This window comes from Haemaphysalis longicornis, unplaced genomic scaffold (assembly GCF_048455015.1).
Source record: "Haemaphysalis longicornis isolate Haplotype H1 unplaced genomic scaffold, Haemaphysalis longicornis Haplotype H1 scaffold_14, whole genome shotgun sequence".
Taxonomy (NCBI): domain Eukaryota; kingdom Metazoa; phylum Arthropoda; class Arachnida; order Ixodida; family Ixodidae; genus Haemaphysalis; species Haemaphysalis longicornis.
This window is the reverse complement of record NW_027526245.1, coordinates 27,314,988-27,339,396: the sequence shown is the minus strand read 5'-3', so window position 1 is coordinate 27,339,396 and position 24,409 is coordinate 27,314,988. Positions and strand designations below refer to the sequence as shown.

General features: G+C 46.0%; 1 protein-coding gene across 1 annotated transcript in view; it reads left to right on the top strand.

Moving 5' to 3' along the window:
* LOC144165217 (uncharacterized) overlaps nt 1-24,409 on the top strand; it is a 270,867-nt gene that overhangs the window by 77,437 nt on the left and 169,021 nt on the right. Inside the window, exon 2 of the mRNA XM_077695333.1 lies at nt 5,534-5,845. Coding sequence (XP_077551459.1) covers nt 5,534-5,845 — 312 coding nt within the window. The remainder of the gene's footprint in view (nt 1-5,533; nt 5,846-24,409) is intronic.

Sequence of the window (24,409 nt, the reverse complement as noted above, 5' to 3'; positions counted from 1 at the left end):
GTCTTCTGCGCTACATGGTTTGAAACATGCGCTGGAACGGCCCGCTGCGTCGTCCGGAGTAGCTACGGCCCCAGTTCTCTCAACTTGCGCAGCGCTCTGAGGCGAGAAAAGGCACAGACAGCAATGTACAGGATATACGATGGGCGCGTCATCCAGTTTCTCCTGGTGTGTATAGAAGCAGCAAATGGCGGCCTGAGCGCTTGCCTCTTTTCGAACGACAAACATCACAGCAAAACTTGGATGGAAAGCATCATAACTGAATTGAAGGGGAAGAAAGGATGTCGACTTGGCATGGAATGCGGAAACCTGGAAACCGGTGGACAGTCACACTGCCAAGCGAGAGTCGGAAATAGCTCAAGAAGACTTCGTGGAGGGTAAGAAATTTCGCAGGCGAAGAATTGGCCAGAGCATCGGAAGACAGGCATGGCTAGAGTAAAATGCGCACGCCTTCGTCGTGAGGTGTACACTAGCGGGCTGATGATGATGACGATGATGATATATCACACAGCAGGCAGGCTTGGCGCTTCCCCTTAGCCATCGTCTTTGACGGGTGCGATAATGTCTGGCTGTAGGTGCGTGACATCCGAACATTAGACCGACGTTTGTCATTCTGAACGACTCCTGTACTAGTTCGGTGATGGCGGCATTGTTTACTCAGTCTTCTAATCCAGCGCAATAGGGCTCACACTCAGTACATCTCACAACTCTCTTCGCACGTGAATCAAACAATGAGCCTCATTAGACGCACAACTGCCCCGAACAGAGGGCTTAAGGAGGAAGACGGAGTGCGACTGGTGCAGGCTTTTGTCGTAAGCCGCATCACATACTCACGCCTTTCCTTCAGGTCACTCCCACTGAAATGCAGAAAATTAATTGTTTGATTAGGAAAGCCTACAAGGCTGCATTACAGGTCCCCCTGCACACTTTCGCTGCCCGACTTGGAATTCACAACCTCGCGGAGGAGCTGGTGGAGGCCCATCGCATAGGTCAGCTGCGACGGCTATCAGGCAGCTCTACTGGACGGCACATTCTGGGAAAACTCGGCTTACGAGCTCCGCTAATCACCGACAGCAAGCTTCAAATCCCCCGAAATATCCATTCTAATATCCTGGTTCGCCCACTCCCGCGCAATGTTCACCATACTTACCACAGGGGGCGGCGGGAGCAAAGGGTTCGCGCGCTCAGTAAGCGACTCCCCGTCAGACCGGACATTCTTTATGTGGACGCGGCCGACTACCGCCACCGTGATGCATATGCGGTAGCAATCATTGACCGCCCTAATGAACCGCCAGTTGACTCAATTTCTGTCCGCACCATCAATCCTGCAACGGCGGAGGAGGCGGCAATAACGCCTGCCTTAACTAGCACCGGCCGACTTCCATAATTGTGACCTCCGATTCGAAAACAGCCATTCAGAATTTCGCCAAGGGGCTCCTATCCCCACAGTCACTCAAAATTCTCTCTCAAAATCCCCCCTCAACCTCAGTAGAACAGATCTGGACCCCTGCTCACGCCGGGCTGGGAGGTAATGAGGCGGCCCATTCTGCTGCTCGAGGGTTCACTTTCCGAGCCGGCCCCAGCCTCGTCCCCTCGCACGGTGCCAGATCAGCTAGACATAGCCCACTCAGCTATCACGACATAGCGACCCATTTCAGCCTCGCCCGCCGCGTATATGCCCCTGCTCACGTCAGTCTCGACAGCTTGCAAGAACGCACGTGGCGCCTTCTGCAGACAGGCAGCCTCCCCTGACGCGCGCTGCTCCATCGCATTCACCCATCCTTATTTCCCTCCCCGAACTGCCCATCGTGCGGCATTCCCGCCACCTTATTCCACACCATGTGGGCTTGTTCCAATGATCCTTTACCCTCCATCACCTTCGACGAGCACTGGGAGAGGGCGCTGGGCAGCTCTGATCCGGAGGTTCAAGCCTCCCTGACGAATCGGGCTGCAGAACGCCAGCGGCCATCCTGTCCCCGTAACAGAGCTTGGCTAAATAAAGTTTACCTCTTCCTCCACCGCGGTCATGACGGTCGTCGCAGGCATGGAGTTTTGGGTATGTGCGTGGTTTGCAGCACGTAACAGTTACAGAGTATGCAGCGTCGGTGGAAGGCACCATGTAGGTCTCGCCGGGAAAGGCAGGAGGGGTATGACGCATCCAATGCGCACGTTGCGGTGCTTTTGACAGGAATAGTAGCTCGCCTGCTACAGTGCAATACTGAGTTATGTCGTGCTCGATGAGGAGTTCTCGGGAGGGTCGTCTCTATCCACTGGATTCGCGGTGTCAGGGCGGCCAGTTCGCACCCGGATTCGTGTGCAATAAAATGTCACCGGAGGAGTTTGGTATTGGTCGGTGTCTACACACTGTTGGAATGTCTGTATGGTTGGCGTCTTACGAGTATGCTGACGCCGCCTTGAAAACGGTTCCTATCAGGAACCATCGAAAGGCTCCCTGAGAGTGAGGTATGGATTTGTTCTCGGGGGTCTGAGCGACACCGCGGGCTCTGGCGGGCTGTTCCGCATCCGGTGTCGTTATGGCAGTAATGTTTATGATGGTGAACTTCTTCGTGGTTAAAGTCTGCACAGTTTTTGCGTAGCCAGTGAAGTGGTCGTTTTCTTTAGGTCCTTTTGAGGCATCGCGCACGCGTTTGTGTTCGGCCTGGTAGAACCACCCATTCGTGTTAATGGGTTACCAAGCCACGTCTAGGTGTTGTCTGGTGTAGACGGCTATGTCAACTATGTTCTGGATGAAGTTTCCAAGATATGTAGCTCTAGCCTGGTGAAGAGAAAGAGCTCTTTAAGGTACAGGCCTTATGCGAAATCTGCTGCCCTTTCGCAGTCACCGCTTGCGGGGCCGCCATATTTACGGGTAGAACCGCAAACCGGGGCAGCTAACTGCAGAGAGTTTTGGGCAATCTGGCTTGTGCTGTCGATCTAGGATGCCCACATACTATTATGTGCCGTGCTACACAGAAAGTGTGAACAAGAATGCCCAAGGTAGAGAAAAAAAATGTTGAAGTCGAAGTGTTATTCTGTGTTGTGTGATCGCAGGTGCCGCAACGACTTTGGACGTTGCTACTTTCTTTTGAATGCGTGTCGCGTGCACTGCGAAACGTATCTGTTTTATATTCTTTCATTTAACAATGACAAGAATACATTATATCCGTGTGATGCTCTCTGCTTGTCTCAAATACGCCAGTTACTTCGCGCTAACACAGCAGTGATTGCGTACTACTACTACTGTGGTCGGGAAGAACGATATTGATGCTCTAAATTAATTTAAAGCGAATACTTAATGGAACGGCTACGTATACGTGTGTATAATGCTGGTAGGTTAGCGTTAATTTTTGCTCGTTCGGTGTTTGAAATTGTTTCATCCTTCGGACTGACCTTTGATCGGAGAGACTGCTACTGCTGTGTTGGCAGGCATGATTTGGGAGCTCAAGGCAAACTGCTACAATTTGCGGCCTGGTGTTCTTTACGTACAGTTCGCAAGAATCACTTTCTTCACCTGTCCACGACGAAGAAAATTCCATAGAGTAGTTTTTGCACGCTACGTAAGCTTTCTCGGTTCGCACCAAACAGCGCCCGTAATGAGCTCGAGCGGTCGCGTCAATGAACTCTAACCCAACTCAAACTATGACTTGATCTGTGATTGTTCCTGCCATGAATGACGATTATCTTCCGGGTGCAATTAAAAGAAGAGCACAGAAAACTCGCCGAGCACATAAAGACTGCTGCGCAAAGATGCGTCCCGCAGCGCAAATGATAATATGAAAAAAGGCGCAGTTTGGGTGCACTAATTGCAGGTAAGGTTGCATGCTTTAGTTCATGATTAGCGCGATATATGACTTTTGAAAAACGTTTTCAGTGCGAGGTTGACGAGGTTGCGCAAAAAGGAGGAGGCAGGGAAGGGGCAAGGGCTGTTTTTTTTACAATGTAGTTCTACGCGGTCACCACCGTCATACTCCGTTTCATTTTATGTAAGATAATAATCTCCTTCGTCCGCTTGCTTCATTCATCTCAACACCAACGACGCACACCTTTGGGGACGTCTACCATCCCAGACATACCACAACACAATTCTACACAGCATATCACTAACCATGTACCCCTTCGAATGCATGTCCTGTAAAACCTCAGCACCATAGACCCTACTAGTATGGGCTTGCCCCACCACCCAAACGACATCCCTTTCCCCTCCTTGGACCAGTGGTAGTGTGAGCTGACCAGCTGCCTGCTAGAGCCGTAGGATAACCTTGTTTCTCGAATCTCGGGCAAGAGCGGCTCGCCTAACTAGCGGCTATCCGGACTGGGAAGACCACCCACAAGAGCATTTTCCGTTCCAATAAACGTTTCTCTCCTCTGCCTCCGGCTTTTCCTCCTCCTCTTCACAGGCGTCAATGTATGAACCGGCGATATCGTATTTACGACGGCAGGAAAACCTTTCTGTGCGGAAAACAGGATAGTTTTGTTTTTATCTTTTTGCCCCTCAAAAGAATCGCCACGTCATCACGTGTTTGCAGGAGTCATTCCACTGCATTCCTGATGATGGACAAGCGTGTAAGGCGTGGCCGACTGCCACGCCTCACGTGAACAAGCAGCCCGAGTTTGCTCACAGCACTTCCCCGGAGATGATTTCTTTGATGCGGTGGCGAACTTGTAACTCCGCCATTTGTGGCGCTGGGATGGTGTTTCGGACGCATACGTCTCCGGAAAGCCATTAGGGAACTGGGGTATCTCGGATACGGTGTACTAGAAGGTAGAGATGGGTCCTTCTGGGAAAAAACTAATGAAGAGCGCGGGTGCTTTTGCGATGAAAAAATTATATGGAGCGCAGCCGTTCCCCAGAGAACTCCTGCTGCAGCTAGCGCCACCTGCAAGTTTTTAAACAAAACTAAACAGTTATTTGACGGGATTGATAAGGCTTAATATAAGGAAATAAAAACATACGTCTATTTGGGGCAATAAAGAAGAATTAATTTAACAGACAAAACTTCAGGAACGAACTGGTAAGCAGCCGCCGCCAGAGGAGCTGCTTACAACAGGAGTTCTTCAGCAGAAATTTTCATCGCAAAAGGGACCTTTCCTCATCGGCCGTCAACGACACACGTCTCTCTTCTAGTACACTGTACCACAGATCCGTCCACGCATCACTCATGAGTCATTACGTGGGATCAAACATCACGATGCGGGTAGCGAACCTGCCCGAAAAAAAAAAAAAAAAACGCGCGTGTAGCATGCGTTTCTGCGACCGGCGCTAACTTTTAACATTCCATCAAAAGGCGCGTTCGCTTTGGCTCCGACAGACGGCAGCACTTTAGCATTAGGCCTATAACTACTGGTCGTTGACGACGCGGTCCTCAATGATGGCGCTGCAGTGTTGTGACTTCTGAGCCGATCGATTCCATAGAAGTACGAACGGAGGCCGGATTGCTTGCTTATGTCTTACGAAGAAGGAGGTCAGCCTGTTTCCACATGCTTTCATGAGTACAAAGGAGCCTCCTCTATGTCGCCTCTTCTGCTATCTGCGCAGGTGACGCTGCGTGCCCAGGCGACTGTGACGCACCAGCGCAACCCATGGTACCTGGCTCGGTTCCGCGGCCGCAGCGCGCTGCTGTCCACGGCGCAGCTGCTGGCCTCGCTGGCCCTGCTGACGGCGCCGCACTTCGGCCTGCTCCTGTGGGAGGCCTCGACGGGCCGCAGAAGCCCGCCCCTGCTCGCATCGGCCACCACGGCGCTGCTCTGCTGGAGCCCCTGCGCGCACGCCTACGTCTACGGGGTGAGGAGCCGCGCGCTGCGACAGACCTTCAAGGACCTGCTCAGGAGGCACGTCTATCGGCAACAGGTGCGCCGCCCTTTCTCTCTCCTCGTGGCTCGTTTTCACTCAGTGGGGTAACGGGGGGGGGGGGGGTATTAAAAGGAACACCGTGAAAAAACATTGTTTGGTTAAACCGCGTTTCTAACTCTTTACTCAGAGCGAAGCTCTTTTGCAAATCGTAATTTTTCGTGTCCGCAGTTAAAAACACCAAGGAAATGCCGAGCGCTCGTGGGTGCCTTGCGGTGACTGCTAAGCATCATCGGGGAACGTTTGCTTGAAAAGCATACCCACTTGGGAGATTGGCCAAGACGGCCAAAATAAAACTCCAGCGTTCACTGTTATCCTGGGAGAACGTGCTCGGAACGAGAAAGACAGGTAATAGCATACGCCCCTCCAAGGTGATGTCCAATAATTATCACTTCCAAAAAAATGAAGGAAGCTTACACTTATAGCAACAATGATGGATTAAAGGTCGTTGCTGCAGCAGCGTAGAAGTAAATCGCCTGCAATCATGGACTCAAAACGTGGTGATGGTCATGAAGGTTGCATACAGCTTCGCTACCTTCAAGTCGCACGCGTTAGTGTCAGCTTGCTTCATTTTTTTCGAAGCTGCTGGTCTCATCTGAGCAATCCCTATGAGTTGTTATGTCTTCCACACACCTTCACTTGTTTTCGCAAGGATAGTGAAAACAAAAGAAATACTAACGCTGAAAGCTTGGTAAGCACCAAACTAAGCCTCTGGATCGTCACCATCGCCACTTAGCGTTGGCTGCCAAGCATCCGCACCCCAACAGAACAGTATGTAGTCCACCACGCTCGGTCCCATGTCGTTCGCACAATGTAAAGCTTAGGGCTCCGTCTACGTTGCCGCTTAGTGCCTGCCCATTGTCGAGGAGAAGCCTTTTCTCCCACTTTTTCCGCGGTAAACGTTCCCCGTATTTATTATTTACATAATTCCAAAGGCCTACTATACGTACCAATAATTTCACCCTCGTATTTCGCCCCTAGTCGTAACATAGTCCCTAGTCGTAGCATAGCCGACCCCTAGTCGTAGCATAGCCGATTCGTTGTCTTGGACCGGCCAGAGTAGGACTTTCAGTCAGGCAATTATGTCTCGTCGGGCGACCCTTTCACATTTTCCTGTGTTTCCGTTCTTCAGGTTACGCCAAGTACATGCTTCCTAAAATCGTGGAACTCTGGCAAACGCGACACTTCCGTGGTAGCTAGAGCAGTTTCACATGTCTTAATTTAGTCATCTTACATCGAAAGTAACAACGTTCTTCATCCCAAACAGAAACCAATTTGTGGGGGTGCAAACATCCTCTCGCGGTTGGAGAAAGGGTGCAAAGTGTCCCCATCCCATTCTTCATTGTGTAGCTTCCTGCTACACGACTACGGATGCTTAAAAAGTCCGAATGTCGGCAAAACTGACGCACGAGCGCACTCCCTTACTTGCACCAGCTAATTTAAGTGGAGACACTACTGACATATACGCGCACGCACAATATGATGCGCGTAAATTTACCGTCGTCACAGGTGAACAAGCGCACATTGCACCTCCGAACCGCTGCTTTATCATAATCCGTGGTAATCAAAATGCCTGCCTGTTTTAAGCCAGGTGCGTGTTTTCCCTCGGTGAAACTGTGAAATTGGTTCATGAGACTCAATTATTACGGATGGAGTTTCGTTTATTTTCCTGGACAACCGGTTAATGTAGTTATCGCTTTATACTCGGTTGGGTCGCTGTTCGCAACGGCAGCATGCACAACTGGCGTTGTTAGCATCCTGTCTGAAATGCAATACACAGCCGGCTGTATAAACAGCGGCCTGCCCATAGCAGCCGGTGACAATGAAGCCAGCGTGCCGAAATTGCTGTCTAGGGACGGCGGGCTCTGTGAGGTGGGGCTACACTTAAGCCGTGACATGGCATTGCAATTTGCGACTGCGCGCACAAACTTCAGTGGTCGTACCAATAAATACCGACCCTTCCAGTCAGTGCGTGTGTTACCGGTGTGTTACTAACGTATACGGTTCAGTGTAGACCCGCTTCTCGGCTGTGCGAACTTCAACGTACTCCAGTAAACCATACTGCTCCAATATCTGCCTGCTCGACTGGCCTTGTTTACTTTCAAGCATTTCCTTTCAATTAAACATTCCAATAGCTTTACGTCGAGGAGTTTTAGCTTTACGTCGAGGAGTTTTGATTTTATGTGAAGCTTGCCTATGCACACGGGAAAAGGTTCCCAGGGAAGGCTTGAATTCGGTCAAAGTAGTTCCAACAACAGGCTCATTTGTGCGTGCAAGCGCCTTCATTATTGCACAAAAAAAGGATGATTTTGGGCGAAGGGAGCACTAATCGACGGCAACGGGTTTAACAGCTGCGGCGGTTTCATCGTAAATCGAGCCACACTTCTTCCAGAAGCTTCCTCAGGGTGGCTTACAAGCACATAAAATGGCAAAGTGGGCATGACACCTGTGCAGTGAGAACCGCAGGTACTTCCGGATAAGTTTTTGAACCCCTACCGCCGTGCCGAAGCGTTGGGAACCTGGTTAAAGGAAATTGCCCTTACCCTACGACTGCCGGTCTTGTTCAGCTGTACACATCAAATACTATCGAGCACGATATGTTCACTGAAGTACGAAATAAAAACGTTGCATAGGATGTTTAAGCATATTTTTTGTGGAAAGTGTTTCTTTTAGCTAGGTTTGCGGCTTATTCGTCTGGAAATGTCGACTATGTAGTTTGCATCGGCAAAATCTATGTTGTAGGATGCATCGAAAGCGATGTAGCCTACAGTTCAGAAAGGGATAGAATTGCCCGTTTGTTGTTCGTCTTTTAACATTTTTAATGGTCGACAAAACACCACCACAGCCGAAAACTTAGACTTCTCTTCCCGTTATTCTACCAGACAACGTCACAAGCACACTGTAGTTCCTTTCCAGCCCAAAAATAAAGTTTTCAAGTATTCTTTTCTTCCGCGCACTGCCAAAGAATGGAATGAACTCGACAGTAAAATTACTGAAACAACCAGTATTGAGTAATTTGAAAAATTTATATCTGACTAGCAATGTTTCCTTTTGTTTGGATATCAAACCTTTTCTATGTTGTTTGAAGTGCATTGTTGGGTGTTATGGATTCAGTGTTGTACTGTTGCTTTTCTTGAAGTACCATGTACACCCACTCTGCTATGACTCCACGATGGGCCAGCAGTATTGCTAAATAAATAAATAAATAAATAAATAAATAAATAAATAAATAAATAAATAAATAAATAAATAAATAAATAAATAAATAAATAAATAAATAAATAAATAAATAAATAAATAAATAAATAAATAAATAAATAAATAAATAAATAAATAAATAAATAAATAAATAAATAAATAAATAAATAAATAAATAAATAAATAAATAAATAAATAAATAAATAAATAAATAAATAAATAAATAAATAAATAAATAAATAAATAAATAAATAAATAAATAAATAAATAAATAAATAAATAAATAAATAAATAAATAAATAAATAAATAAATAAATAAATAAATAAATAAATAAATAAATAAATAAATAAATAAATAAATAAATAAATAAATAAATAAATAAATAAATAAATAAATAAATAAATAAATAAATAAATAAATAAATAAATAAATAAATAAATAAATAAATAAATAAATAAATAAATAAATAAATAAATAAATAAATAAATAAATAAATAAATAAATAAATAAATAAATAAATAAATAAATAAATAAATAAATAAATAAATAAATAAATAAATAAATAAATAAATAAATAAATAAATAAATAAATAAATAAATAAATAAATAAATAAATAAATAAATAAATAAATAAATAAATAAATAAATAAATAAATAAATAAATAAATAAATAAATAAATAAATAAATAAATAAATAAATAAATAAATAAATAAATAAATAAATAAATAAATAAATAAATAAATAAATAAATAAATAAATAAATAAATAAATAAATAAATAAATAAATAAATAAATAAATAAATAAATAAATAAATAAATAAATAAATAAATAAATAAATAAATAAATAAATAAATAAATAAATAAATAAATAAATAAATAAATAAATAAATAAATAAATAAATAAATAAATAAATAAATAAATAAACGAACGAACGAACGAACGAACGAACGAACGAACCTCGATATCAGACTCAGGGTAGTAGCTTTTTCCAGAATCTTTATCTATGCTGCTGCGGCACTGACGTAATAGAAGCTCAAGGCCGACCAAGACTGCGGGCCAAATTTCTGATGTACGCTCGTTATATAGGGAAGCTGTTAGCCTGTAGTTGGTCGGAAAATTTTGTGTCGTAAACAGAAACCCCCGGCAAGAGCGAGCAGTTTCTGCCTAAGACGCAGAGCGTTAGACTAATCAGGCATACAGCAAAGAGCTCAGTATTCGTTAAGAAACACAAAACAAGCATTATGGATGATGAGGCACGTGCGAACAATTGCACCCCCCCCCCTTCAATTATGTGTTCCTGTTAAAGATTACGGTTGCAGCTCTTCCCATAAAGGCGGGACGTCACGTGATGGCGAGCGCATGCGTCAGGGCAGCCAGGACCCAGAATTTGCAGCTCTAGAGCACAGCGCAAGGTTTCTTTGCTATCAGGCATACCGCACTTATTTAAAAAAATCGTTTCAAATTTACAAAAAAAATTAAAGAACGTTTAAAAAACAGTATTCAAAAACCGCCAAACAAGCATTGAAACCGCATGATTGCTGATAAGTCCCCTGTGCACATTGCCCCCCCCCCCCCCGCTACCCCCCACTTCGTGAGTTCCCGGTAAAGACTAGGAAATTTGCAGCTGCTCTCCAAAGGGCGGGGGGGGGGGGGCGGCAGGGGGGTTGGCTTTATTTCAGGGCGAGTGCATGCGACAGGCTAGTCAGGACCCAGTATTTGCAGCCCGCCCCGCCGAGACGACGAGGAACATTTCATAGCCCCCCCCCCCTCCCCCCGCCCCCCCCCCGCCCATCTATCAGCAAATGAAGTAGTGCATAAGTGCTGCGCTGGACATCCATTTCGCACAACGGGATGTGGACCTTTTTTTTCTTCTTATAGCCAAGCTATGACACGCCGTCTAAGTCAATGGTTATAGAACGTGCTTCGAGTGTTTCTTGCTGTTCTTTTCTCATGCTCGGGGCTGTTTCCCTCCCTCCCTCGTTGTCGTTGTCCGCCGTCCGCACTCTACTGCGCATGCGTGTCTCTGGAGCCCCGTCAGCGTTTGGGCTGACGTCAGCGCAGTCCACTATAAAAAAAAAAAAATAGGCGGCGCCCGGTTTCGATTGGCGCTCTTCCCTCTGCGCTACAAAACATGACGGGAGCATGTGCTCCGAACGCGCCTTATGTCCTTCACTCATTCAAACTACGTCAAGAAGCTACTAATACAACGAAGGCACGCGTCAACGGAAACGACGAATTAAAAACTGATGGGAACTTCAGTCGACCCATGGCTGCTTCGCATACTACTCAGGGTTAACATACGGGAAGATGGTGTAATTTTTTTGTGATGCACCAAATGCAGCACTGCCACCAAGTGCTTTTATGTGTTTGTTTTTTCTCATCCATGCTATGGAACACAACGTGCTGAATATTTTTTTTTGTTTAATTGTTTCTTGCGTACGCGTGCTATGAAACGAGTGGACTGGTGTGGAACGCGTTAGCAAAAGAGTTATCAGCTGTGGACGCTTTTTGCGTACGATATCCTGGCGGGCATACCTCGGAAAAAGTGGGCGCCACTCACACTCACGCAGAAACATATATTCTTCCTCATGCACTCACTCACACTCACGATCACTATGCGCCCTCCACCACTCGCACTCACTCGCGCTCACGCTCACCACTCGCCATCACCCCTCGCACCCACTCACGCCCGCCATTCGCCGTGACCACTCGCACTCACTCGCGCTCGCGCTCACCCCTCGTCGTCTCCTCTCGCATATGCGAGTGTGTGCAGCAGACCCTCCACTAGTCATGAAACCCAACAGTATTAGTGCATGACGGCGTCAGAAGGCCACCCAAGTCATATTCGTAAATCAACAGAATAATTGCAGGGTGCCCCATAGCAGAAGCTCAGTGACGACATGTTTCCGAAGCAAAAACAATCCCGTCATTAACAGGCCTCACAGCGAGGGGCTCCTGTGAAGAATAGCCAAGAGCGAGTACAAGCGCAATAGGGGCGCTCACATCGCAAATGGCGAAAGTAGCGCGAGTGCACTCGTGAGTGATGAGTGGGGCTCACCAGGAGTGGCGCTGGCACTTGCGAGTGGTAAGCAGGGATTAAAGCTTGTGGGGCTCGCACTCACTCACACTCGCACTCGCCAGTGCAAAACGATGGCAAGGCTCACTCACCACTCACTCATGACTGGTGAGTGGGGTGAGCGCTCTCGTGAGGAGCCTTCCAACCTAGGCTGGTGGGCACCCGTTCGCTGGACAACAGGCCATGTGCGTGCTTTCGCCAGCCTATCGAGTAACAATTTCACGTTAAAACATCCCCTCTTTAGGCACACCGTCGAGCCCACAGAAGGTGTGCCCTTCCCCCAGGGTGAAATGCCAAAGAGTGAGCTCTGCGGACCGAAACAAAGACGAAGGAACAACGGCGTAGGGCCGAACAAATCCGAATACAGCGGAGAAATTGGGATAAATTTTAGCGCGCCAGCCGGTGCAGTGTCGTCGAAAAGAACTAAAGAAGACAAACAAGGAATAACAGTTTCGTTACGCGGAATTATGCAGCATGGCCAGGTTGCTATGAATAACTAAGGTCGTGTTTTAATATGTGGCTTAGGTTTCTATCTCTTGTGATTGTTTTTTTCGCATTCTTTATTGAAGCAGGCGCACAGCCCTACTGTTTCGAACTTGTGAACCGCGCTATTCCGTTTTGTCAGACTTCTCGAACGAGCAGTAGCCGCAAAGCTCTAAATTCAAGGCGAAATTGTTAGAAATTGTTTAGAGTGCGCAACCCGAACGAAATGGAAAGGAGAAAAGGCGAAAAAAAAAACCGAAGAAAGTGAGTAAACAACGAGAAGGTGAAAGAAAGAGCGGAGGAACAGAAGGAAAAAGAAAAGCAGTCGACAAAAAAAGGAAGAAAAGGAGAAAGACAATAACAGAAAGACGAGAAAGGAATGTAAACCGGGGAAGATTCACAAAAACAAAAATTGAAAGAAAACATGGAAAAGAAGCGAAAAAGTGGAAGAAGAAAAAGATCAAAAACAGAAACGATAATGCAGAACGTCAGCAAACCTAAACCGTGTGTAGTGTTGCAGGGTTTCCCTCACCGTAGTAAAATTCTCTTTCATAGCAGTTGCAATATGCGGCCACGGGATAAACAAAAATAGCGGATATAAAACCAAAGATGTGAAAGCCGCACACAACTTTTCTGCGGCCGTGAAGTGTCTTATGTAACAGGATTGTGCTGTAGTTTAATAAATAATTGCGCTTTACTTTGTCCCCAAAAATTCATTGTGTAATCTAGTATATGTATTTGTACCTGTTCCGCTTGCTACTGGCTACCGTTTGCTGAGTCAAGCGGTATGTCTAACCATTGGCCCCGACACTAGCCAGCCAGGCTATGGGACCAAAAATGTTGTTCAAAGTTTTTTTGTATCAAATGTTAAAAGTTACAATAAAAAATGCGCCCCAAAAAGTCAACTATCCACAGCTGTCACTGAAAAGCGTCTCATATTTCTCTCAACAACGTCAGTCACTTGGCAACGTAGTTAAAAGGACCGTGAAACAGTTTTCTCGACTTCTCTCTAAATAAAGTTTGGGTTTGGGCTAGTTTGTTCATAATTCAACGGGGAAACAGCGCTTTAAACGAGGACAGCGAAGAAGAAGACACAGACACTAGCGCTGACTATCAACTGAGCAATATTTTATTGCTTGCGGAAATATAAAGGAAGAATGCAATGACGTCACATGCGTGAAAAAGAAATAGAAAAACACAAACAAACTACAGGCGCATCTGCTATGCCAAGATAACTCGAAAATACATGTTCAAGTACACAAGTTCTTTAAAACATTAAGAACTTTAAAGGATTAAGAACATTAAAGGATGTCAGATTGTACTCAACAAAGACATCCAGTACTTAGGAAGGAGGTCACCAAGTGTCAAAGACAAAAAAGTACTCCTTCATGCCCATCAGATAAATTAGAAAAATGCACAAAAGATTTTCTTCCTCTTTCTGTGCCTTGGAGTATTTTGAGCGCTCTAATGACGTCAGTACAGCGCTGTAGCGGCTATTGGCCGGCTTTCCTTCAGTTGCAAGAGTGAACTCATTCCACTGCCACTATAAAAAGAAAGCCACAGAAGGAAACAAGAAACGAAAAGCGTATATGCTGCAACGAGCCAATCACGCAGTGCCGCTGCATGTTGGCGATAGCTACACCTTTCGCAGTGCTTCCAGACAAGAAAAGAAACAGTGAAAGCGTTTATCGGAAGTGTTGCAAAGTTTCGTTAGGCAAGCATCTTCTTTTACCCCCTATTTACACAGATAACTGCGGATACGCGAAGCGACACCGAAGCATGACAGGCTTTATAAGTATCTATAAAGCCGGTCGTGCACCCCAGCTACGCTTCAGCGATTAAATGCCGGCTCTTCATCGAGGGCCGGACTAACTGCCGTAAACTGCCTCGGCGGCTCAGTGGCTAAGGCGACGCGCTGCTGGGCACGAGGACGCGGGTTCGATTCTAGGCCGCGGCGGCCGCTTTTCTGATGGAGGCGAAAAGCAAAAACGGCCGTGTGTACGAGATTGCGGCGCACGTTAAAGATCCCCAGGTGGTCCAACTTAATCCGGAGCCCTCCACTACGGCGCGCCTCATCGCCTGCGTTGCGTCGGCGCGTTAAACCCTACAATCAATCCATCAACAAGCTACCGTACCCGTCTTGAATAGCCCCTGCATGGCCTGGCATCCTACCATTTGCTACAAAGTGCACGCATCGCATGTCACGAGGAGAACGGGATCATCGTTGCAGCCGAGAATCACTACGAGACAGTGTAGTGTACTATGAAGGCCACCTAACGGAAGATAGAAGCTTGGTCTATCGGCGAGTTATGCCTGAGTAGTGCCCGAGAAGGACTCGGAGAAAATTAGGAGGGTACGCGGAACAATCTGGTTCCGGCGCTGTACGCTAGCATGAATACAATCAAGCAATGATAAGGCCGCACACCGAGGGCGCCAGTGCAAACACTCTGGCGCGTTGCTGCACTTGTGAAATGTGCACCAATGTGCTTTTCCTGCTCGCGTCCACAGGTGGTTGTCGGCAAACGTTGCCACCGAAGGAGAGTACGCGACATGCGGGTAGCAACTCTGCCGCAGACAGACATGATATTCTTCCTTCGATAAGACTGCCTTGTTCGAGAAGCGAAAAAGAGCTAGCTAGGAGGGCACGTGCACACGTGGCCTCCACTTCACGCAGATCCCATTATTATCGACGGGCTGTTTCGTTTGCAGCGTCCGCGCGAAGACGAGAGCGAGTCAGGCGCAGACTTCTTTTTTTTTTTATTGCTTGGTTTGGGTCAATACATACATGCAAATCATCGACAAAATTACACCACGTGAAAAAACACTAGCACATACCTTGCTAGTGTGTAAGGTTTAAAAAGGCGGTAGTCTCGCCACACTCTCCAGCACAGTCAGCCACCCGGGTGGACTAGGCTCGGCTTTCAACACCTCTACTATGTAGCGGACATTTTCGCAAAAGCATTCCCTCCCTGGCCTCGCATCGACATCATTGTACCGACGGGCCATGCGAGCCTTCCATATACCATGTAGGGCCAGTAACATTATGAAGTCGTATGGAACATCCCCTTCATTTTCTATGGCTAAAAACCGAATTCCATGACTATCCACAGGAAAATCTTTCTTTAAGGTACGCTGTAACACGTCCCATAGGAAGACCCCGTCCCAACAATCTATGAACACGTGTTCGATGGTCTCTGGTTTTTTGCATGGGAAGCAATCAGGGCCCCAAGGCACAAATAAACCTTTCTCAATCATCCACGTTTTTACAGGTAGTACACCGACATGCAATTTAAAGAAAAACGATTTAACATAGTCAGGAGCTGGCATTCTTTTTACACGCCGAAGAACATCTTGTCCCGGCCCCACACGGTATAGGGACCTGTACAGTGGGATCGGCAAAACCGTATCCACGAGATCCTTATACAATTTCTTCCTTGGCACATGAGATAAATATTCCAAGGTGAAGCGGGCACAAAGAAACCTTGTGTTAATCCGGAGCCCTCCACTACGGCGCGCCTCATCGCCTGCGTTGCGTCGGCGCGTTAAAAACCCTACAATCAATCAATCAAGAAACCTTGTGGCATCAACAACTTCACGTAGGTAGCCATGGATTCCACCACCATAAACACAACAGGAAACAATCAATTCGGGCAGTGCTGCACCCAAACGAACCTGACACACTGTGCGCAATAAAGGGTCGCGTACATATCTCAGAAAAAGGAAACGGTGTACTACTTGGCGCAAGAATAAGTGCACCTAAGAAAGTCCACCGGAGCGGACGCGACGAAACAGATCTGTCCGACTCGTTCGCTCCCATGTGGAACCCCATAAAAACACGGCAAAAACACGGTGCAATCTTTGTACATTGGCACGCCCGCAGTGTAATACCTGCATCACGTACCACAATTTGTAAATGAAAAACAAATTACAAACAGCAGCACGTGCAAAAACGGATAGTTGCTTTCCCCCAAGCTTTTAAGCTTTGTCCCGTATCTCGATTGCTTGCCTTCGCCAGTACGGGTCACTATCCCGATAATTTTCAAGCGGGACGCCAAAGTATTTCGTGGGCGTGTCTACCCAGTTTATTAGTGCAAATACGCTGGGCTTCGATTGCCATTTACCATGCCAAAAACCAAGGCACTTATCCCAGTTAACGCTACTACCGCTCTATTTACAAAATGTTTTTAAAATATCAATACTCTCGTTTATGCTACTTGTATCCGTGTAGAACAAAGCGATATCATCGGCAGACGTTACCATTGTGCTTGGGTGCCCCAGATGCACGTGCCAATTCAAGACGGTCATCGACACGAGAGTGTAGCATATATGTTTTGTTGCGGATTGCGGGAAGTGCTTTCTGCAGTATGTCTTGCAGGAGCCAAACTTCACGTTACAAAGCACATACAATTTGGCGCCAGGCTCGGAGCCTGCCTGCAAGCGCACGTTCGGACTGTCTGTACAAACAGGAGCAGCAAGCTCGTATCACCTGGGCGCGTGCTACACTAAAGAGTGCGAAAAAGAACAAAATCAGTCGCAAGGAATGGGAACCGAAGCCGCAGAATTAGAATTCCAGTTGAAATAAGCCTACAATGTGACTTCTCTATGCCGTGATTTCAAAGAGCGACCCAACCGAGCGTAAAGCGTTAACCGCATGAAGCCACTTTGGGAAGTGACGGCTTGAGACACCTAGTGCTTGCAGAGGACAAGCGACAAATAGGTACTGCCGCCGAGGGCTGCCGTCGCTTACTTGTCGCGTCGCTCGCTTCTGTTCAGCTCTTCTCAACTAACTTCAAGAATTAAAAATGTCTTAACTGTGGGCACGACAGTTCCCTCAAAAGAGCTTGCAAATCTATTGTTCATGATAATTCGCTTGATACGAAGGAAATACCTGAAAGCGCCCCCATTTTCAACGGGAAGACTCAGTTTGAATTTCTGTTAAGATTCCACGGCAATTTGGTGCCAAGTCAGCGATAATGCTGCTAAACAATGCTGTCAGACCTTTCTCCTTGATGCATGAAGTGAAGAACGAAAACTGCTCGCAGCGCCACGTGCTGCGGTGAGGCAGGATAAAAGAATCCCCATTCTTGTAACGAGAGGAGCCCACCCACGTGCCCGCAGTAGTGGCGTATGCGGGCGACAGGCTAGCTTTAGTGATGGCAGTTGGTCAGCGAGTTGCGCCCTCCTAATATATTCGAAAAGATTAGGTTAACACATGACGATGGCGGCACACAAAGGATTGAAAAGTCCGCAGAAGATTCGCGCAAAAGAGAAATGACGAGCATTGAAGAACCGTAAGCATGTTTTCAGCAAGCACACGCGCCGTGCAGAGGCGGCACATGACTCAGATGAGGCTTTTAAGGCAGCTAACGAAGATTTCATGCAAAGTTTCCACAAACGCCGGCGGCGTCCCTGCCCTTCATTCAAAGCCAGTCGAGATAAATCTGCACAGATGGACAAGTAGGCATAATCTCAAGTCTGGGGTAAAGAGGGCGAGCAGCGCCGACATTGTGATGATTATTACCGACGGCACACTTAGATTGAGTGAAGACTAGAAAATCGCGACTAGCCGCGTGGTACCAACTCGTTCAGTTGTCAGCGTTACTAGAGTTCAACCAAGTCTTCGATCAGCAACAGTATCCTTTCCCAAGCATGAAGTCCAGTGTTACCTAGAAAGGCAGCTGGAAAAGCGATTGGCAACACTGGGGTCTTAAGGACTTGCCTTCAATTCAATTTAGACCAAGAAAGTGGGGGATTTTTGAGCGATACCAAGTTAGGGTTAAGTTTTGGACGGCTGGTCGAAATCCTCGTTCAGGTCCTCATCGCATTCCTCATTGAACTGCCGTCGTAATTCCCATCTCAAACTAGTTGCCCGCTGCCTGTTGACAGTTTTCAGTGTACTAGGCATAACCTTGAATTTGCGACAAGGAATTCGCTGCTTGTGCGTCCAAAGAAGGGTGTGTCTCCAAAAAGGAATTACATGGAAGTGAAAACGATGCAGCGGGATCACAGTGCACACCGCTGGTTTTCTGGAATGTTGGTTAGTTCATGTGACGAAAGGATCAGAGAAGATTAATTGGAAATTGGAAGGTAGAATGTATGGACTGAGGTGAGCGGGCTACTTTAAACTTTGAATTACCATGAAATATTAAAAAAAGCAACAACTTACGAAATTAGAAGTCACAATTCAGTAGTATTTACGTTTAGTGCTTCAAAATGCTTAGAGTTACAAAGGAAATAAAAACAGGTATTTCCCAAACTTTGCATTTAGCCAACGAGGACCAGAGCATCCCAGACTTCAGAGGAGGCCCTTCGCCACGCCCAATCATCAGAGCCAAAGGCTTGCTGAAATAAAAGTGGCCGCACTCACTCACTCACTCACTCACTCACTCACTCACTCACTCACTCACTCACTCACTCACTCACTCACTCACTCACTCACTCACTCACTCACTCACTCACTCACTCACTCACTCACTCAACCGCTGCGGTAATTCAGTGGCTAAGGCGTTACGCTGCTGAGCACGAGGTCGCGAGTTCGATTCCCGGCTGCGGTAGCCGCTTTTCTGATGGAGGCGAAAAGCAAACACGCCCGTGTGTACGATATTTCGGCGCACGTTAAAGATCCCCATGCGGCCAAAATTAATCCGGAGCACTCCACACCATCGCACCTCATCTCCTTTGTTGCGTCTGCACGTTAAACCCTACACTCTAAGCTGGGTAACCCTTAATAGAGGTGCACATTTTAGAATTTTTGTAACCTACAATTTATAAGGTACAAAAGTAACCTATATCTTTGTAACCTTTACATACGTATACACGTAAGGGTTACTTAGTTATAAGTTACTTTGCTGCTTTCAGCATGTATACCTTTATATAAGTGACATCTACGGCCGTCCAAGGCCACACACCTGGAAGCGCTCATGTTACGTGCCACGCGCCCTTTCGCCGGCGCCGCTGTGGCGAGATACCAAAGGCACCTTCCCCGCGTGGTGAACAAACATTGCGTTAGTGGAAGACCATAAGTGCGGCCATGCTCTCCATTGCGCCGTCCATAAATTCGGAAAACCTCGGGTGTGTTTTCTTCGTCCCTTCAATAAACTGCCGGCCACACGGCTGTGGCTAAAAGGAGTTGCTTTTATAATTTCTGAAATTACGGTGCCAGAAAGCTTAAAAATGTTCTCTTAATATACGTGCATTGCTTTACGTGTTCGATAATCGTTACCCAGGTTGTCACTCAAAAATCTTCGCGAGTATTTGCAACGCTTAAGTCTTATGAACCGGCATAACTAAATGAATGTTTACATCAGCTTTGTGCCGTTTAGGAAACGAGCATCAAACATGCATGATAGTTCTGTTAGTAAATTATGGGCATGAATTTGAGCTTGAGTTAAACAACATTAAGCTTTAGTGAAACCAAGCTTTAGTGGAAAACATGCACTTGATAGCATTCTTCTAAAAGACGGCGAAGTTGTGATAACATAGCCTTAAGCCAAAAATTTTTGTGTGGCAGCTTAGGTCATGATTACCAATAAAGAATTGCAGTACATGCACACATGTTTGTACTATTAACAGGAGCACATTTCCAGAAGTTTGGCATCAATAGTTTTGAACATTCACGTTTAATATTATAAAGTACCTGTGGGTTAATTATTAAAAAGCAAAGCTGTGAACCACCCCAATGTTATTATCGTCCCTTAATGAGTATTAGACGTTTCCTATATTGCTTTAGATTTCGAGGTAAACTTCGGTTCATTCATATATATTGATTAAACCAATTTAATAAATGTTGCATGAATAGCTTAAAAACATGGCCAAATATACAGATTCTTTACCTCAATGTTTGCACTGATGTGCGCAAAGTATTTCAAATTGTTTGTATACTGCCACAGAACAATTTTGACGAATTTGAATTTGAGCTATATTTATGACAAGGTTGTCAGATGTGCAGATTCCCAGTACAGCGTTATCGTCATGGTTCCGCACGAAAAAACGCAGAATGTGGGAAAGTAGAAAGAAGGTTTATTACAAAATGACTGTTTCATACAAAGCAGTGTTTATGGCTATATTCACTACATTCTCCGTGTCACTCAGAGTCTGTAATATTACACTCGCAGTTCATTCGCCTCTACGAATTCATCTTTACATTTCCCTCTTAGGTTCGTCTTTGCAATTCCACCTGAGTTGTGTTTCCTACGCCAAGCTATCTTTTTTTATGCAGCACTAACAAGTTTTTAGGCCGATTGCAATCTGTCTTTTGGACAAACTGTCAATAGGATCTAAATATCCTGCATGAAAAAAGGCACTTGCGAAAATTCAAAGAGATAACCTTCGCAATTTACGTAGTACACAAGCAGGCATAAAATCATGGCACACTGAAGATTTCCCGAGGTCATCTGACTAACTTGTACATGGAGGTGTATAAGTGAGGGGCCGTCACTTGGATTTCCCCACCTTGAAGAGCCACCTACAGAAAATTTCAGAAAAAGAACATATTCCAGTGCAACCATAATAAGCCCCTCACGCCGAACCACAGGCATGTGAAGTTCAAAAAATATGTTGCACGGAAATGAAGACGCAGACCAGCAAATTTAATAAAAGGCGACACCAGAGATGGAGTGATTTACGGCCTTTCAAATACTTTCACATCACCTCTGTAATCGTTACACAGAGTAATTTGGCCGCATTGTTCAGAACAACTGAAGCCACTGTAGTCACACCGGCTAACCCTCCAGAGTTTTAATCTTGCCGTGTTGCAGTTGATCTCGTGCAATGTTTCTGCATGCTCACCCAGAACAGGCAGAAAATTTGGGCTACGAGATAAACTGGGGTGCCGCACATACATTTGCAAAAAAGAAAACAAAAATATTTCCGCGGCTTCATGTGGAATCAGTAGTACACGCAACAGAGCGAACGTTGCACTGAACCCAGGAAACGTGCTTTCACGATTCTGACGCCCTCTGCGTCACATTTTTCGCTGTACCTAAATATCCCCCTCCCCCCCTTCGTATTTGCAGTCTCATTTGAACAAGGATCCCGTGTGGAAGCCGAGAAGTTTTTCATTTCTATAAAGTGTTCTTATAGGTGGTTTCTTCCTCGGCTATCAGTAAAACGGAATCGCCAACTTACATTTTTTCTTCATTCAGATGTGTTGTGGGAGTGGATCCATCAAGAACTTGCACCGATCTTCAAGTGGCATTTCCAGGAGGTCTGTACCTGTAATGACCCGAAAGGTTATTTGGGTTAAAATGCAACAGGTTTGGCAGCTCGGCAGTTGGCATATATTCATAATGAAAGAACACCGCAAACTTGACAAGACGAAGAAACGAACACAACACAAGCACTCACTGACAACTGGAGCTTTATTAAAGAGCTTTTTTCGTTCTAAGAGCTGTGTTTGAAAAAGAGCTCTTTTTCTTGTTGGCTCTGCAAAACTACCCGTCTTATTGAATAGCTAGAGTTGCTCAAAAACTACAAAGCTCCACGCTGAGGACATCATTATGTCAATTCATAACCTACATGCAGTAACGAACTGACAGAAAGAGGCGCTAAACATGAGGCAAAATAAGATACGAAATATAACACCATAACACTTGAAGAAAGGCCTCGAATTTTAGAATTGAATCATACTTTTGTCTGTGCAGGCCTGGTTGCCATCTTTACAGAGAATATTTTAATGAATGTGTTTTAGTTATTTTGATACCGTTTTAAGTGCGAATGCACTTCTTAAGCGAGCCTGAATCGTCCGCCGCCGTCGTCCGCATAGCAACAGCTGCGGGTGCGCGCGCTCCTCGTCTTCCTCCTCGTCTTCCCTAGCAACGGGGGGAGATGGGCGCGCGCAAGGAGGTTTTGGCGCGCGCTACTCTCTTCCTCCTCTCTCCGCTCAGTGACTGCGGGTGTTGGCGCCTCCTCTCCACTTCGGGCGGGAGAGCTCTCGCTCGCGTAGCGGGCGCTCCGCATTCCGACGCGTGAGGGCGCTCGTGTAGCCCTCGCCGTAACGGCGGGCGCTACTCTCCTCCTCCTCTCTCCGCTCAGTGACTGCGGGTGTTGGGCGCCTCCTCTCCACTCCAAGATCACGATATCCACCGTAATCGCGCAATCAACAACCGTGCATTCGCACTTACACACTCTCCCCCTCGGGGAAGTGCGAGGGAATTTTTTTTTCATTTTGATACCGTTGTTTCCACTGAAATCAGACTTCATTTCAACTGGTGTCATACGCAGAGGAGTCCTGGTAGTCAGCACAAGCAACCCTGCCTGCAAGGAAAACAGTAGTGCTCGTAAGTCATAGCATAGGTAGCCAGATGCAACCACGCTTTTCAAACAGCCAGGAACCGATGAGGCCGCAGCACCCATTTTTACTTGGCCAGCCCATCCTGTAACCGAATTCGTCACAATTTCTATCATAAAAAAACAATCAAACAGCCTGCATGCTGGCTCATACACACCGCCATTCTGTAAAGTCGCTTTACTGCATTACACTAGGATGACGCGAAACAACAATTTGCCCTGAAATGCCACGCGAATAAATAAACGACTGATTTGGGAAAATGAGAATAATGAATCCACTAACATGGTGAAAATGGCCCGCTGTCTCAAAATGACTAACACCAAATTTGCCCACTCAAGGAAAGAAAATGACAAAAATGTACGTATGAAAAGTTTTTATTATGCCGTACGGCAAACTTTCGCAAAAAAAGAGGCTGGTGCTGGACAAAAAAGAGTTTAGATATTTGGGGAAGGATTTAGTGGACTACGTTTCTGCAGAACACACCTTGTGTTTAACTGTATGTATTTCTACAAGTCCAATAAACTAGACACCATTCTGAAGATATACAGCTAGAAAAATGAAGATTCCCCGACGGCCGAAACGAATGATAATACCCACAGAATAGCGCGATAATATAAGCGTTTGGGGAACAAAATCAGTTATTCAAACAGTTATTCAAACAGTTGTTCAAACCTGACAAGTACCTGGGCCAGTAACTCGTGAAGTGCGCCCGATGCAGCCAACAGCGTAAACAAAACGCTCAACACATGACGAAGGCGCGCAAACAGCACAGAAAATATGAGCGCCGCTACCTGTTACAATGTGCGGGATTGCCCGATCGTCCGCTCTAATCTGACGCAACGGTACGCAAGCCCGACATTTAATTCAATTTCTGCCGCGGACAACAGAAAACATCCAGCGAAGCAACCAGTCAGGTAATCAAAATCCCTCTGGAATGCTGCAATTTCAAATTGAAAAGCCCCCAGCGAAAAGATACATCCAATTAAAACACGGAAACTGTTACGGGAATATACTCACCGAGTTCGCTTTCACTGGTGCCGGGGAATTGGTCCAACATGCGAACTTGATGCTGGTCGTAGAAAAACGGGTCGTGTAGCGCTGCCAGTCATAAACGGGCTCGCCACAGCCTCCGCGACTCACGCCGACAAACAAGCCTTGTAGCAGCAATCCTCGCTTCATCGTAGGTGTATCACAGCGGTAAAAAGGCTCGAGTGGCGCGAAAACGCAGCCACCGGGCCTGCGGGGTCCGCCATTTCTCTATATCCCGTCCTGCAACGGAGAAATCACAGGTTACCAGGGGAGATGGCGCGACAAGCATCTCTTATAGGTTACCGGTCGTTTTATATGTTACAACGTAAATGTTACAAGTCACATTTTGTTGAAGTAACCTATAAATCGCGGTTGTAACTCTTGCATCGCTTTTAACTTCACGCCTCCAACATTCTAAATCGACTGGGATAAAAAAAATATGACATAAGCTTTATTGTAACCTTTATTCTATAGGTTAATTCCGTT